At 42.8% G+C, this 17,800-nt stretch overlaps 1 protein-coding gene across 3 annotated transcripts in view; it reads left to right on the top strand.

Annotated features, from left to right (window-relative positions):
* LOC125913264 (myomegalin-like) overlaps positions 1-17,800 on the top strand; it is a 215,325-nt gene that overhangs the window by 68,907 nt on the left and 128,618 nt on the right. For all 3 annotated transcript variants that reach the window (XM_049618363.1, XM_049618361.1, XM_049618360.1), the window contains exon 4: positions 7,415-7,525. In XM_049618363.1, coding sequence (XP_049474320.1) covers positions 7,415-7,525 — 111 coding nt within the window. The remainder of the gene's footprint in view (positions 1-7,414; positions 7,526-17,800) is intronic.

Below are 17,800 nucleotides of genomic sequence, written 5' to 3'. Positions count from 1 at the left end.
AAACAATGAAAGTGTATGGATTAATAAACAGTGAAAGGAGTGCAGGGGTGAGGCCTAGGGAGAGTTATACTTCTTTTTTTTTTTTTTTTACGTTTATTCATTTTGAGAGAGTGTGTGTGTGTGCAAGCAGGGGAGGGGCAGAGAGAGAAGGAGAGGATCCTAAGCAGGCTCTGAGCTGTTAGCATGGAGCCTGATGTAGGGATCCACATGAGGCTCAAACTCACAAACTGTGAGATCATGACCTGAGCTGAAACCAAGAGTCAGACGCTTAACCGACTGAGTCACCCTGGCACCCCGGAAGAGTTACAGGGGCACCTGGGTGGCTCAGTGGGTCAAGCATGTGACTTTGGCTCAGGTCATGATCTCATGGTTTGTGGGTGTGAGCCCCGCATCCGGTTCTGCCCTGGCAGTGTGGAGCCTGCTTGAGATTCTCTCTCTGTGTCCCTCCCCCATTCACGTGCGCGCTCTCTCTCAAAGTGAATAAAAATAAAATAAAATAATAAAGAGCTCCTGGGTGGCTCAGTTATTAAGCATCTGATTTCGGCTCAGGTCATGATCTCATGGTTCATGAGTTGAGTCTCACATCAGGTGAACTTGAGCCCCACTTCGGGTGAGTCCCTCTTCTCCATCTCTCTCTCTCTCTCTGCACCCGCCCCCCATCAGTTGTGCTCTCTCTCAAAAAAAAATTAACATTAAAAATTAAAATAAACAAACATAAATAGGGTGGTCAATTCCTTGAAGTGATATTTGATCAAAGACACAAAGATGAGGAAGACAATCAGGTATCTAGAGACAGAGAAGGAGTGTACCATATAGAAGCATCAACAAGCCCCAAGGCCCTGAGGAAAGAAGGTGCTTGCTGTTTTTGAGAAACAGCAAAGAGAGAATGGCTGGAGCAAAGTGTGTAGGGGGAGAGTCATTGGAAAAAGGAAGACAGGGCAAGGATCCAGGCTCCAGATTCCATAGTGCCTTGGGCCTATGGCCTAATGACAGCATTTCACTCTGAATTTGTGGGAAAACCAGTGGGATTTCCAGCAGAGGAGTAATCTGTTGTACTTTCAAGGATCACTGTGGCTGCTCTGTTAAGAATAGAATAGGGGTGGGGCGCCTGGGTGGCGCAGTCGGTTAAGCGTCCGACTTCAGCCAGGTCACGATCTCGCGGTCCGTGAGTTTGAGCCCCGCGTCAGGCTCTGGGCTGATGGCTCAGAGCCTGGAGCCTGTTTCCGATTCTGTGTCTCCCTCTCTCTCTGCCCCTCCCCCGTTCATGCTCTGTCTCTCTCTGTCCCAAAAAAAATAAATAAAAAACGTTGAAAAAAAAATTAAAAAAAAAAAAAAAAGAATAGAATAGGGGAGCAAGAGTGGGAGCAGAGAGACCAGTTAAGGGGGTTCTTTAAATAATTTAGGGGAGACATCAATCACAGTATCTTGGGCCAGAGTGGTAGAGGTCCAGTGCAGTGGTACTTTATAAACAGATATAAAGTAGAGATAATAAGATTTACAGACAGATGAGATGATGTGTGTGAGAGAGAAGAGACCAGAAGAACTCAAAAGGTTTTGGCCCAAATAACTGTTACAAATCGAAATGGGATCCACTGGGGAAGAAACGTGTCTGCTAGGAAAGATCGGGAGTTCAGGTTCAGATGCCGCAAGTATGACAGGTCTCTCTCTATTCGAGTGGCCATTTCTACTAGGAAGTTAGACACAGATTGGAGTTCAGGAAAAAGGTCTAGATGGGCATATAAATTTTTTCTACAGTAACCATTCTAGCAAATGTAGTTTCTTTGGAGCTATTAAAACACACCTTTCTATATTATTGGAAAATTGTGAGAATAATAACAGCAGGCTAGCCCCTAACTAACAAATCAAATCAGCAAGAAATAAAATACATATGAAATACTTATCTATTCATTAATTCAACAAATATTTAGGGGCTGCTTCCTAAATACTGTGCAGTGACAGAGCACAGATACCAAATATGCCTTTTCGGCCCTCGAAACACTCTAGTGTGGTCAAGGTGATTGTAAGCGGGCTGTGACTGCACAGTGGGCTGAATGTTCCTGGGGAGCTCTGCTTGGCTGTTGTGGGAGCCGAAGGATTAGAGAACGACGAGTGAGTCCTTGGCCTTCCCTTGGGCAGCTCACAGACTAGTCGGAGAGACACAAACACGGGAAAAGTTAAAGAGCCCTAAAAGATGTAAATAACCCTTGAAGACCACAGACAAGCAATGTCATGAGGCACCATATGCACACTTGCAAATGTTGATGTTTGCCTTAGGAGTTCAAAGAGGGAGACCTCTTTCCAGGCTGGGGTAGCAGGGAAGGCTTTTGTTTGGGTGGGATCAGAACTAGGACTTGAAAAAAGAGTCAGCGTTTCTTGAGGGGATGTGATAGCATTTTCCTTTATTCTAAGAGTGATGGGATGCCTGTGAAGGGCTTTAAGTAAGGGAGATGTCAGGATAAGATTTGAGCTTTGAAAACATTACTTTGACTATAATATGGAGAACAGATGGCTGTAGTGAAGTCTGGCAGACATGACACACTGTTGCAAAAGTCTTTGCTCTGAGGTCTGCTGTGAGAATGGAGCATTCAAGTTGAGCAAAGAGCTGGATGTATAGGGCTAGATCTTGGGGGAGAGAACTTAGGGAAGGTTTGGGGGTTGTTTGGGAGACAACAGCAATAGCCCTAAAAGTGGATAATATCTCTGAGGGAGAAAGTATGAAGAGAACACAATCAGAAGGGGGAGAACTAACCATTGTTTAGGCACTTTAAGGACCTGGGGGTGGGGGGGAAGAAACAGAATAAGGGCCAGAGAGATAGAAAAGCAAAGTATCACTGGGTATAAGAGAAAACACACATTAATGTGCAGAAAGATGGCACAAAAACAGACACATAGACCAATGGAATAGAATAGAGACTCCAGAATTGGACCCACAAATGTATGGCCAACTAATCTTTGACAAAGCAGGAAAGAATATCCAATGGAAAAAAGACAGTCACTTTAACAAATGGTGCTGGGAGAACTGGACAGCAACATGCAGAAGAATGAAACTAGAACACTTTCTTACACCATTCACAAAAATAAACTCCAAATGGATGAAGGACCTGAATGTGAGACAGGAAACCATCAAAACCCTAGAGGAGAAATCAGGAAAAAAACTCTCTGACTTCAGCCGCAACAATTTCTTACTTGACACATCTCCAAAGGCAAGGGAATTAAAAGCAAAAATGAACTATTGGGACCTCATCAAGATAAAAAGCTTTTGCACTGCAAAGGATATAATCAACGAAACTAAAAGGCAACCAACAGAATGGGAAAAAGATTTGCAAATGACATATTGGATAAAGGGCTAGTATTTTTTTTTCAATATATGAAATTTATTGTCAAATTGGTTTCCATACAACACCCAGTGCTCATCCCAAAAGGTGAAAGGGCTAGTATTTAACATCTGTAAAGAACTCACTAAACTCCACACCTGAAAAACAAATTGTCCAATGAAGAAATGGGCAGAGGACATGAATAGACACTTTTCTAAAGAAGACATCCAGATGGCCAGCAGACATATGAAAAGATGCTCAATGTCACTCCTCATCAAGGAAATACAAATCAAAACCACACTGAGAGACCATCTCATGACAGAGTGACTAAAATGAACAAATCAGGAGACTATAGATGCTGCGAGGATGTGGAGAAACGGGAACCCTCTTGCACTGTTGGTGGGAATGCAAACTGGTGCAGCCGCTCTGGAAAACAGTGTGGAGATTCCTCAAAAAATTAAAAATAGATCTACCCTATGACCCAGCAATAGCGCTGCTAGGAATTTACCCAAGGGATACAGGAGTGCTGATGCATAGGGGCACTTGTACCCCAATGTTTATAGCAGCACTTTCAATAATAGCCAAATTATGGAAAGAGCCTAAATGTCCATCAACTGACGAATGGACAAAGAAGATGTGGTTTATATATACAACGGAATACTACTTGGCAATGAGAAAGAATGAAATCCTGCCATTTGCAGCAACGTGGATGGAACTGGAGAGTATTACGCTAAGTGAAATAAGTTAGAGAAAGACAGATAACATATGTTTTCACTCTTATGTGGATCCTGAGAAACTTAACAGAAGACCAGGGGGAAGGGGAGGGGGAAAAATAAGTTACAGAGAGGGAAGGAGGCAAACCATAAGAGACTCTTGAATACTGAGAACAAACTGAGGGTGGGGGAGAGGGGAAAGTGGGTGATGGACATTGAGGAGGGCACCTGTTGGGATGAGCACTGGGTGTTGTATGGAAACCAGTTTGACAATAAATTATATATAAAAAATGTGCAGAAAGAAATATCCAGGTTGGGTAAGAATACCCAGCATTCATATGGAACCTTACTTTCCATAAAACTTTTTTTTTTTTTAAGTAGGCTCCATTCCCAGCATGGAGCCCAGTGTAGGGCTTGAACTCAAGACCTTGAGATCAAGACCTGAGCTGAGATCAAGAGTTGGATGCTTAACCAACCTAGCCACCCAGGTGCCCCTTCATAAAACTTTTGTTTATTTATTTTTTAAATATTAAAAAAAAAATTATTCTTTATTTTTGAGGGAGAGACAGAGAGACAGTGCGAGTTGGGGAGGATCAGAGAGAGAAGGAGACACAGAATCCGAAGTAGGATTTAGGGTCTGAGCTGTCAGCACAGACCCCAACACGGGGCTTGAACCCACAAACTGTGAGATCATGACCTGAGTTGAAGTCGGACGCTTAACCGACTGAGCCACCCATGCACCCCTATTTTTAAAATATTTTTAATGTTTATTTATTTTTGAGAGAGCCAGAGCACAAGTGGGGGAGGGGCAGAGAGAGGGAGACACAGAATCTCAAGCAGGCTCCAGGCTCTGAGCTGTCAGCACAGAGCCCCATGCAAGGGCTCTAACTCACAAGCAATGAGATCATGACCTGAGCCAAAGTCAGATGCTTAACCGACTGAGCCACCCAGGTGCCCCTTAAAACTTTTATTAAATTATCTTATGTGATAAAATAATCTAAGGAGACATCAAAATCACGATTAAACACTAATCTAGAATCTGACAGCCTGTTCCCCCTGTGCAAAATGGTAGTAGGTAGATAATAAGTAGATTGTAAGTAGGTTATTCCTCTAGGAGCTTAGACCAGAAAAGGGTCTTAAAAACCACCTACTTTCCAACCACTTCATTTTATAAATGAGAACACTTAGGCCTCTGGAGAAGTGAATTTCCAAGGTCATACAGCTATTTAGTAACAGGTCAGACCAGAAAAGGATCTTCTGAGTTTTTATTTAGATTTCCCTCTTCTTCACGGTCTCTAAGCCTGAATGACACTCATTTATTCTCAAAGCATGGATTTAATGAAAATAGCTAAATGAATTTCGAATGTGTACAATTTTTAGAAACAAATATTTTGTCTTAAGATACAGTCAATGGTAAGAAATGTTTTGCCTACTTATAACCCACATTTATTAGAGAGAATGTTCAGTTCTTATGCCCTCCTGAGGCCACTTTATTCACTCAAACTTTTTCTATCTTTCAAAGGACAGGGCAACTGCAACTCTTAGTGTAGCTTTTTCTCATCATTCCAGTGCGAATTAATCACTCTTTCTTCTGGGTTCCCATAGATGCAATGTTTTTCAAATTTCAGTATGAAACATACCCATGGGTCATGAAGTCAATTCAGTGGGTCACTCCCCAGAAGAAAAATAGAATAGAAAATATCAGAGCACATCACACATAGTGACGGTAACATTACTTGGTGAAACTTTTACTTCAGTTACGTATGTGTGCATATGTGTGTGTGTACTGGATTGCAGTATAAAACGAAAAAAGTTTGAAAAACACACAGGATTGGAGGATTCTAGTGTAAAACACACCCCATATGTATATGGCCACCCAGCTCTTTGAGAGTTGGAACTGTCTTCATCTTTGTTTCATTCATACTATCTGGTGGGTCCTCAGGAAATGTTGATTGGAATTATTATGAGGAATTAAGAATTAGAAGAATGAAGAGCAGGTAGGTGAGGGAAGAAATGAGCATTTGATTTAAGTATAAAGGTTTTAGTTGCCTTTACTTTAGATGTTAATTTTTTTTCAACCTAGTATTACTGGCACAAGAACCTGGGTTTCATGTCTGTGCTGTGGGATGGTCTCCCGGTCACCTTCAACGTCCCGTGTGATGTGATATAAATAATACTTCCTGCTAATGTTGCAGCTGTCACTCAAGGATCTTAAATTGCTTTACGAGCAGGATCTGGTGATGAGTGCCTGGCTCCACTTGGCAGGTGCCTGAGTTAAGAACCAGTGACTGGCTGAAATCTCTGGGCTCCAGACTGACGCCTGCCTCCCTCCCTACCTCCCTCCCCCAACCCTTTCTTTCCATCATCCCTTGGAGGAAGGAGCCTTTGACCCCACCTCTTTGTGAGGCAGTCTAACTGGTAAACAGTTTGCAATGATTCCACAGGGAACTAGGAGGGGGGTGGGGGTGGCTGTAGTGTGGGGGAGAGGGGTGGGAGGCCCATGGTTTTAGTAAAGGCTGTTTATTTAATTAACTGCCTCAGGGCTTGAGAAGTCCAGGGAGGAAAACTGGGAAGGAACTGATTAGAGGTGAGCCCTGGATCTTCAAAGGAAATTGGAGAACCCACCAGTAAATAGCTCTTTAAGATTTGCACCTGACAGAAAGGGGGTGTTTGACATGTGGTCCACATTTTACGTACACATGCTCTTTCCTATAGAGCATGCTTGCTTGCTCTGGCCACACTGCTTTGGTTTGTTTTTTGTTTACTTTCGTAAACTCTACTCCCAACCAACGTGGAGCTTGAATTCACACCCTGAGATCAAGGGTCGCATGCTGTACCAACCGAGCCAGCCACGCACCCTCCTTTGGGTTTTACTGTGCAAATCAACCACCAAAAACTTAAGTGCCCACTCACACACACAGACCTTCATGTCCTTCTGTTTTGTGTAAGCCCACCAGCACCTTGAAGTATTCCCACTCCCCATTTCCTGGAAACTTCTGGGGGTCCATTTTCTCTTTTCTGAGAAGCTGTTAACTGCCTATAGTTGGGCCCGGGAGGCTCAGCCCAGTCCCGGCTCGGAGTCGGGTTACACCACTTGTGTCTGAGTTCACGCAGCATGTTCCTCTGTCAGGGATTCCGCAAATATCTCCCAGAGGTAAAAAAGGAAAGTGCGCTGCGCTCCGGCACCCAGAGCAGTGAGCCCCGGTCCCAGGTCCCCGAGAGAGCGCCAGCCACCGGGGTCATGTCACCATAGCCTCAGCAGCGTCCGGGCGGCTTGCTTCAGGCCGCGGTGCAGCTGCACTATGTTCCTAGGGTGAGGGGGCGATCGGGCATGCTGCTCCCCATGGGCTGCCCACCATGTCTAATGGATATCGCACTCTGTCCCAGCATCTCAATGACCTGAAGAAGGAGAACTTCAGCCTCAAGCTGCGCATCTACTTCCTGGAGGAACGCATGCAGCAGAAGTATGAGGCCAGCCGGGAGGACATCTACAAGCGGGTGAGTGCAGGTGGTGGCCCACCCACCGCTACCTTACCCGGGCTCTTTCTAGGGCTCATTCTATCTCCCGCATTGCTAATTAGGGAGGGAGGTGGGTTCCACGCCCCAGGGCCGGTCGCCTGAACTTGACCAGCCCAGTGACCTCGGACAAGCCCATTTCATCTTGTTTGTGCTCATTTTGCACTTTCCTTCTGTGTAAAGAGAGGGAGCTGGACTAAATCAGAGGCTCTCAAACACCTGTGGAGGTATTCAGAATAATCACCTTTGGGAGCTGGTTTAAAATGTAGATTCCCTGCCTCACCCCCAGGGATTCTGATTTACTAATGCAAGGCAAGGGGAGCTTGGAAATGTGCATATTTTTAAAAGTTTGTTTTCATAACCTCTACACCCAACATGGGGCTCAAACTTGGGACCCCAAGGGTCACATGGTCTTAGGATTGATCCAGCCAGGCACCCCCTAGAAATTTGCATTTTTTCAAGGCCCCAGCAGGTAGTTTCAAGGTCGTACCTTCAGCTAGAGAAGGGCCCCTTCTCGTTCTGGCCCAGTGGGGGCAGAGAGAGAGTTGATGGAGCAAAGGGCAGGCGCTGAGCATGGTTCTGTTCCCTGAGAAATTCTTGTCTGCTTTGGAAGATGATTATCCAGATAAGCTTTAAAGACCAAATTTTAGGTATCTTCAGGCTTAGGACTAGTTCACCTAAAAATGAAGAAGAGGGTGCTAACAGCCTAACAGCTTGCCTGAGGCGGGGGAGAGGGCGGTGCTTCCCGGTCTTGGTTGATGGGTGAGTGATTTTGGTGGGGAAGGTGGGGGGGGGTGGCTAAGTGGGGGTGAGATGAGGCAGCACCTTGGTAAGAGGACACTAGGCTTTGGGATGAAGCTTCCTAACTGGTTACCACAGTATTGGTTTCCTCAGCCCCCTTAGTGTCTGGGCAGGCTCTGAAGTGGCCTGACTGACCTGGCTAGAGCTGGTTGCCTCTGACTTTTTCAGAGCTTCTAGATCTCCAGCTGTTTACACTGGAAGACTGTATACAAATATTATCGTTGTCTGTGTGTGCCTGCCCGATCCTCTTGAGAAGAAGGTTGGAAAGCTTTTGCAGGCTGCCAGATAATATGTTGGATCAGAAGAATAACTGGTGTCTTTGAAACCCAAGTATTTGGTAAATTCAATTAATGTGCACAGCTAAATTCTAAGGGATTTAGCTCTGTTTTTGCTCTGTCCTGGATTTCCATGTTTTAACCTGAATTTTCCTGAAATTGGTCCAGACTCACCTTTCATCTGTTATGTGGCTGTTGAGTGAGCAATTCTCCATGGAGTTGCCAGGGTCGAGGTCAAAGAAGATATTGCCAAGTAAGGGCTGGTAATGCAGAGAGATGGAGAGGCAGGGAGAATGAATGGCAGTCTTTGCCTCAGGATAGGAATAGTGAATGAATTTGTTCATTGGGCAGAGGGAGGAGCACTTTTCCATTAACTGTCTCCCAAGCAAGGCTGAAGGAAGGGGCAGTTTCTTAGATCATTTGAGGGAAAGGGTTTTTTGTTTTGTTTTGTTTTTAGCTTGAATCAACTGACTGCTTGAATCATTTGGTCTCACCCTCTTCTCTACGCTGGCTAACGGAGATAGTCTTCAGGGAACATTTTGGGTGAGGCATGGGATGGCACCATTCCTCTCCTGGAGAAGAGTGATTAAGAAGATTCTAGAGGGGCAGGGTGAGGGAGTAGTTACAGGACATTGTCACATGCAGAGGTGAGAACCCTGTTTGCCACTAGGCCCTGTCTTTTCCCAGTCTTAAGTACAGAGTCGTCAGGTACTTAACTAACATGATTTAAGAGCTCTCAGGCTACCGTGTCGCCTTCCTTCCCTTCTTACCAAATCTTTTTGTGCTCCATCTGTTGTATTACTCATCTCATTTGGCTATGATTATTTGGGAAGCACTAAAAGTTTAAATTAAAATGGCCTTCTTCTTTGGAAAGCAAAACACATAAAGCCATTATCAATCATTAATATCATAGTTGAAATTAGTTTATCCCACTATGTAGTGATTGATAGAAGCCACTTTGGGCGGTTCCATTTAAAAAAATTTTTTTTAATGTTTATTTATTTTTGAGAGAGAGAAACAAAGCACAAGTGGGAGAGGGGCAGAGAGAGAGGGAGACACAGAATCCAAAACAGGCTCCAGGCTTTGAGCTGTCAGCACAGAGCCCATTGCGGGGCTCGAACCCACAATCTGAGAGCCTTCAGATCACGACCTGAGCCGAAGTCAGACAATTAACTGACAGAGCCACCCAGGTGCCATGGGCAGCTCCATTTTGATGGAAGGACAAGCGATCAGAAAAACACCCCAGCTGGAGCCCTGGACAATCAGGCAACCTGGCCAAGTTCCTTAACCTTTCTGAGCCTGTCCCAGCCCCTGTAGAATTGGCATTAAGAATACTGCACAGCACCATAGGCACTGAAAATTATTTGTAGAGAGTATGAATAAACAGCAGCCATGAAGATTAAGTAAGAAGACTTATATCACAGCACGTTGTAAATTCATAGCTTTAGATGTATGTGGGGGAGGAGGGGTAGTAGTTCACCAGTAGTAATACCAATAGTAATAGTTATTATGAGATTTTAAAGTGAGAAAGAGGTTTGGCTCTCTTAATCTCACCCTCAGCCATACCCATGAATATGTCTTATGTTCATCCTTACAAGTCACACTGTGAGTCCATAAGGTTAGGACAATGACAGTGACAATCAGTAGCTGTGTGGGTGAAGAGACATCTGGGGTGACATGGCAGGGCGTCACATGGTAAGTCAGGTGGTTCAGGTATGAATTTAGAGCCCTGTTCTGTGACCAAACTTAGCTTGATTTTTCTTTAGCATTAGAAGGACACTTCTTTAAATATAGTAAAAACATGAAATCACACCCAGCTGAGTCAGGATCTGCGATAACTTGGGTGTTGTATGCATGACTCTTTTAAATAAAACCAGTGTTTGTGAAACATGTAGTGTAAGTCTCTTGTGGAATAGTAATTGTTTTACCATTTTATGTATTTTTGCCACAGCAGATTTTTGTTGAGATATTCACTAAAGAGTGAAAAATTACTATCTTAGTGTAGACAAACATTTCACCATGATGGCTGCAGGCAAGGGAAATAGTAGGAAACTTTAATAGAAAAGGGCTGGAGAGAGGGTTCAATCTTTTTTTTTTTTAAGTTTATTTATTTATTTTTAAGAGGGAGAGAATGAGCAGGGGAGGGGCAGAGAGCGGGGGTGGGGGGGAGGGGGGCAGGGAGGGGCGGGGACAGGATTCGAAGCAGGCTCTGTGCTGTCAGCGCAGAGTCCAATGTGGGACTCAAACTCACAAACTGTGAGATCATGACCTGAGCTAAAGTTGGATGCCCAACCGACTGAGCCACTCAGGTGCCCCAAGGGTTCGATCTTTCTCTTTCCAAGTAGCAAGTCCTCAGGTAGTTGATTGAGGGAGAGACTAAAATCGATATAATCCTTAATCGTAAAGGCAGCAACATGGATATTTAATCACATGAGGAGTTGTAATAGTTAGAGAATTATGTAAAAACCTAGAAGAATCCACTTCAAAGCAAGTAAATTAAAAATGAGTTAAGGGTTTCTCTCTTTCGAGCTATTCAGAGAATTCAGAAATAATCTTAAAACTCATACTAGCTATGGATTAACAAAATAGTATTGCATTATACATAAAAATTGGTTCTGTGAGGCTGCAGGCTTTTCTATTGAATGTCCATTTTTGTAAGCAATAAAAAAAAAGAAAAACCACAGGAAGAGATTGCTTACCCTCAGCACAAAGAAGCTGGGGCATACGCCTCCATGATGAGGTACCACTGCCCCCTCTCTGTAGCAAATATTAATTGTAGGTTCAGTGTTTGTGGGAAGACAGTTTTGAATGCATAAAGCACAGAAGGGAGAAACCACTGCGGTACATACAGCTCCTGATTCTGGAGCAAAGTTAAGTGAGAAAATGCTGTAAGTGAACCACAGCTGAGTATGGCCCACCCCTAGGGAGACTGGCTTGTTAGCATTTCTGGACTGCAGCTGCTCTGGTGAATAATTTCTGGGTGGCAACTTGGCTGACTTCCTCGTTGTTGATCATCCAATCCTGCATCTTCTCGTGATAGCTGAGTGTGGCATAGAAATATGCCCAACCCTGGAATTTATGAAATCCACTGCTGTGTGGTAAACACCCAGTCCCCACACAGCACACAAAACCACCATCTCCTGAGTCTTTACCCCATGATGACTACTTACTTGTTAAACTTGTGTGAATGTATTATTACCCGAGGTTGCTTTAAAAAAGATTTAAGATTCCATTTTAAGAATGGAATTTAAAATCTGACAAGGCCAGATCCGATAACAAAACCTTCAGGAAAAACTGAATGTCATCATCCTGGACCAGGCAGAGTCCGTGTTTAAATATGACATAATTGATACCAGAAGGTTAAAGTGGTCTGGGCCTTTAGACAGGAGTTGGAAGAGTTGTGTTTCATTGTATGTTGGCCCTCCAGCTGCCTGACTTCTCTGAGCTGCGGTCTCTCGTCTTGCGGACGGTATTTTTCCTGAGCAAACTTTGAAGTTTATACATAACATGCTTCTGTAGTAGATTTTAAATCATGATAAACAGCCTACTGACTTTATTTGTCTCCTAAATTTTCATCATTTCTACCATTCGGTGATCATGGGCATAGTAGTTAAGAGCAATGAACCCAACAGACCTGAGATAGAATCTTGATTAACTACTTGCTACCTGCATTAATTTGGGAAAATACTATAATTTCTCTGAGCTGAAGTGGGTGTGGTAACAGCACCTATCTTATAGGACCTGAGGGAGGATTAAATGAGCCAATTAGTTGAAAACAGCACAATGCCTATCAGACACTAAGCCCTCAAGAAGTATTTGCCATTATGGTGACAAATTGAGAGATGGCAGAATTATCCAGATAAATCCAATTACTGGATAAGTGCAGTCATTTGTTTATTTATTTTTTTAAATTCTTTTTTAATGCTTATTTATATTTGAGAGACAGAGACAGAGCATGAGCAGGGGAGGGGCAGAGAGAGGGAGACACAGAATCCGAAGCAGGCTCCAGGCTCTGAGCTGTCAGCACAGAGCGCCATGTGGGGCTCGAACTCACGAACTGTGGGATCATGACCTGAGCTGAAGTTGGACGCTTAACTGACTGAGACACCCAGGTGCTGCCATTTTTTAATTTCAAGTCAGTTTTTCTCCCCTCAGTAGTGGATTTGGGACCATTTGTTCTATTTGTCTCAATTCTCCATTGTAGTTTGCCTGTAAATAAATAATATAATCCAAGTGTCCCCATCACAGCAGATCTACTGTCACCCTCAAATACAAATGTTCCTCCAGAAAGAATAAATAAGAAAGGCTGGGTTCATTAAGTTTCTGGTTTTTAAAACCAATTATTTTCTTTAGTAATAGTAAAAAGTCCTTGGCTTTTGCAAAAATTATTATGACTGTGGTTATAATTCAACACTTTTCAGCATCTTGATTTAATACTTTGTCATTAGGTTGGTCAGGTTTTTAATTCAGTTCATCTTGGTTTTTTATTTTTTAAGAACTATCTTTTTTGTAATTGAGATATGGTGGACATATTGTATTTATTTTAGGTGTACAACATAATGATTTGATATGTGTACATATTGCAAAACGATCACCACAATAAGTTAACATCCATCACCACAAATAGTTACTAAAATATTGTTTTCTTGTGGTGAGGAATTTTAAGATCTGTTTTCTTTGTTAAATTTCTTTTTGGTTCACTGACTGATTTTCTTTAGTTCTAGCCTGATTTCTTTAGGTTTTGGTAGTATGATGGGTAACAGTATACATGCGGCCTTGCTGTTCTAAGCACCCAAAAGTTCAGTGAAGTCCCACAGAACTCCGTCGGGCTATATAATTTAGGAACTTTGACTTGAACCAGTGGAAAGTTATTACAGAAGGACTAATATCTTTGGGGGATATCAAAATGTAGGGACACAACTTTTGGACCCAATCAGAAAACCTGAATTTTGAATCTATATATTCCTAGCTACATGTCCTTGGCCTTGTCCATAACTTCTTTGAGCCTTTGTTTCCTAAAAGGGAGACATAAATTCCTGCCCTGCCTTCATCCCAAAATGCAAACGTGTTTTAATGTGTTAGATGTTAAATAAGTGTGAAGGATTATTACTATCCTGCGTACTTGGAGACACATACTAGAGCGTGGGTGCCCTCTCAGGTTATTTACTTAAAAATAGTTCTCTGGGGCGCCTGGGTGGCTCAGTTGGTTGAGTGTCTGACTTCAGCTCAGGTCATGATCCCACAGTTTGTGAGTTCGAGCCCCGCATCAGGCTCTGGGCTGATGGCTCAGAGCCTGGAGCCTGCTTCCGATTCTGTCTCCCTCTCTCTCTGCCCCTCCCCCGTTCATGCTCTGTCTCTAATAAACGTTAAAAAAATAAACAAATAAAAATAAAAATAAAAATAGTTCTCTGGAGGGCGCCGGGGTGGTTCAGTCAGTTGAGAGTCCGACTTCGGCTCAGGTCGTGATCTCACAGTTCGTGAGTTCGAGCCCTGCATGGGGCTCTGTGCTGACAGCTCAGAGCCTGGAGCCTGCTGCAGATTCTGTGTCTCCCTCTCTCTCTGCTGCTCCCCTGCTCGCTCTCTCTCTCTCTCTCTCTCTCTCTCTCAAAAATAAATAAAGATTAAAAAAAATTTTTTTTAATTGTAAATAGTTCTCTGGCAGCCTGGTGTGAGCACAGCCCCTGTAAGCCCGGGTCTGTGCACACTGTGTGTGTGACTCCTCGTTCTCAGCTTTCTGAGGTCTGTGATGGTGTGCCTGTCCATTTCCTCCTCTTTTTGGGAGAAGAAGTAAGAAGAATGTAGGGAGGCTCCATTCATTAAATAGTTGTAACAAGTATTTGTGTTCTTGGTTTAAAAAATGTATCATCTTCACAGCTATTAGGCCAACTACTATATAAACAAAACAGTCACAAACACACACACAAAAAACAAAAAAAACCCTACCCCCCAAAAACTGGAAAGTAACATATATTGACCAGGGTGTGGAAAAACTGGACACCCTGTGTATTCCCAGGAAGCTGCTGTGGAAATTGGCATGATGATTCCTGAAAAAGTTAAACCTAGAATTATGCTATGATCCAGCGGTTCCACTTCTAAGTATGTACCTCAAAGAAGTGAAAGCAGGGACTCAAACAGATATTTGCACACACACATTCGTAGCAAAATCATTCATGGTAGCAAAAGGGTAGAGGCAGCCTGAATGTCCGTTGACAGATGAATGGATAGACAAAATGTGGGACCCATGTGCAATGGGATATTGTTCGGCCCTAAAAAGGAAGGAAAGTCTGACACATGTGTCAGCATGGGTGAAATTTGAGGACATTATGCTAAGTGAAATAAACCAGTCACAAAAGAACAACTATTATATGGTTTCACTTATATAAGGTACCTAGAGTAGTCAAAAGCATAGAGACAAACAGTAGAATGGTGGTTGCCAGAGGCTGGGGAAGGGTGCAGAAGGGGAGATACTGTTTAATGGGTATAGTCATTTGGGAAAAAGTTCTGGATATGGATAGCTGTACAATATGCATGTATTTAAGGTCGCTGAACTGTATACTTAAAAATGGTTAAAATGGTAAATTTTATATTATATACATTTTACCACAATAAAAAAAACTTTTTCAGCAACTTTCCCGTAACTGTTATAGTTAGTTTAAAATATTGTGGAAGCCTTGACCCAAAAAAATTTGTTGTGTGTTTTTGCTTAACGCAACTTTCTCATTTTTAAGAGCTTTTCATTAGAAGTCATAATACTTGCCTTTTGAGAAGAAGAAAAATTTTTCTTTGAATATTTAACTCCTTTTCTTCCAGTCACTAGGAAGTAAATCTGACACTAAATTCTGGAGCCTAATTTAATTCTATTCCATTTATAATAATGTCCTTAACCATGTCTACAAAATATGTATTTCTGTATAGATTTATAATAAAGCTATTTCCTCTTTCTATTAGTTATGTACATCTAAGTTCACACACTGATAGAAATAGCATGATATAGTTGAAAGAATAGGCATTCTAAATTCCTGTCTCAAATGTTTCCCTTGTTTGCATTATCACCTTGGCCATCGTTCACTTACTCATGTTTGCACACATGCATTCACTCATTCCAGCATCTATTGACTGCCTACTGTATGCCAGCTACTGTGCCAGATGCTGGTGGAGAAAGATAGCAAGTAAATAATACTGGTATAATAAAGGCTACCATAGAGCTATGTAAGATTGCTCTGAAGTCCTAAGGAGAATGACAGAATCCACCAGGAAAGGCTTTGCAAGTGTGTTAAGTTCGAACTGAATCTTAAAAGGACACCACAAGAATAGGGAAAGCATTTTAGAAGAAACAGCATATACAAGGGCACAAAGTCATGAAAAAGCATTGTGTGCTTGGCATACTTCAAGTGATTCCATAGGGCCAGAACATGGTATCAAGGGCTTATAGCTGCAGTAGGATGAGATTGGAAAGGTGAGCAGGGGATAGATGAGAGAGAGCTTTGGATTTATCCATTCATTAATCAACATAATCAACAGAATACCTGTTACATTCTGAGTACTGTGCTGACAGTTGGGGTTTCAAAGATGAGTAAAGATAGAGTGTGATAAATAGCAGTAAAAGATTTGTATACACAGCATAAGCAAACTCAAATGAGGCATCTCTAACCCAACTGAATAGAATAGATGGATCAACAGATCCATCTGTTACATTCTGAGTACTGTGCTGGCAGTTGGGGTTTCAATCTGACTGAATAGAATAGATGGAAGGCAAAATCTACAAAGGATTCTTGGAGGAGATGACCCCTGAGCTTTGTCTTCAAATGAGAGTAATGATTAGCCAGTCCTGGATGGTCAGGTGGAAAGAAAGGGCTTTTGCCAGAAGCAAATGCCAAAGGCAAGAAATCACATGGTGTGTGGGGAATTGGAAGTGGTTTTGTGTTGCTAAATTTGAGTGCTAGACACAGAATGAGGCTGAAGAGCACTGGGGCATAGTTCTTTGTGCCATTTTAAAAAGTGTAGACTTTATCCTGAGGAAGATAAGGAGCCATTGGTGGGCTTTAAGTAGTAGGGAGCAGCCTAGATCCTTCTGGTGGGTGGGGAGGATGGAGTCAGGGAAGAAAGACAGGAAGTCAGGAGGACAGGCCAAACAGGAGAGATGATGAGGGCCTGAGGGCTGTGGCAATAGTAATAGAGGGGAGGGAACCGATCTGTGAAATATGCAGGAGGTAAAATATCTGTAGGACTTGGGAATTGATGGGATGGGAAGATTAAGAGAAGGAAATCAAGAAGACTGCCAGGTTCCTGGCTAAGACAAGTCACTTTCTGGGCCTCTGGCTCCTTGTGTCTAAAATGTGTGGGCTGAACAGACACATGAAAAGATGCTCAACGTCGCTCCTTATCAGGGAAATACAAATCAAAACCACACTCAGATACCACCTCACGCCAGTCAGAGTGGCCAAAATGAAGAAATCAGGAGACTATAGATGCTGGAGAGGATGTGGAGAAACGGGAACCCTCTTGCACTGTTGGTGGGAATGCAAATTGGTGCAGCCGCTCTGGAAAGCAGTGTGGAGGTTCCTCAGAAAATTAAAAATAGACCTACCCTATGACCCAGCAATAGCACTGCTAGGAATTTATCCAAGGGATACAGGAGTACTGATGCATAGGGGCACCTGTACCCCAATGTTTATAGCGGCACTCTCAACAATAGCCAAATTATGGAAAGAGCCTAAATGTCCATCAACTGATGAATGGATAAAGAAAGTGTGGTTTATATACACAATGGAATACTACGTGGCAATGAGAAAAAATGAAATATGGCCTTTTGTAGCAACATGGATGGAACTGGAGAGTGTGATGCTAAGTGAAATAAGCCATACAGAGAAAGACAGATACCATATGGTTTCACTCTTATGTGGATCCTGAGAAACTTAACAGAAACCCATGGGGGAGGGGAAGGAAAAAAAAAAAAGAGGTTAGAGTGGGAGAGAGCCAAAGCATAAGAGACTGTTAAAAACTGAGAACAAACTGAGGGTTGATGGGGGGTGGGAGGGAGGGCAGGGTGGGTGATGGGTATTGAGGAGGGCACCTTTTGGGATGAGCACTGGGTGTTGTATGGAAACCAATTTGACAGTAAATTTCATATATTAAAAAAAAAAAACATATTTCTCTTTTTTTAATGTTTATTTTTGAGAGG

This window comes from Panthera uncia (assembly GCF_023721935.1).
Source record: "Panthera uncia isolate 11264 chromosome C1 unlocalized genomic scaffold, Puncia_PCG_1.0 HiC_scaffold_4, whole genome shotgun sequence".
Classification (NCBI taxonomy): Eukaryota; Metazoa; Chordata; class Mammalia; order Carnivora; family Felidae; genus Panthera; species Panthera uncia.
Note: the sequence above shows the minus strand (reverse complement) of the source record. Positions and strands in the feature narration are given on the sequence as shown.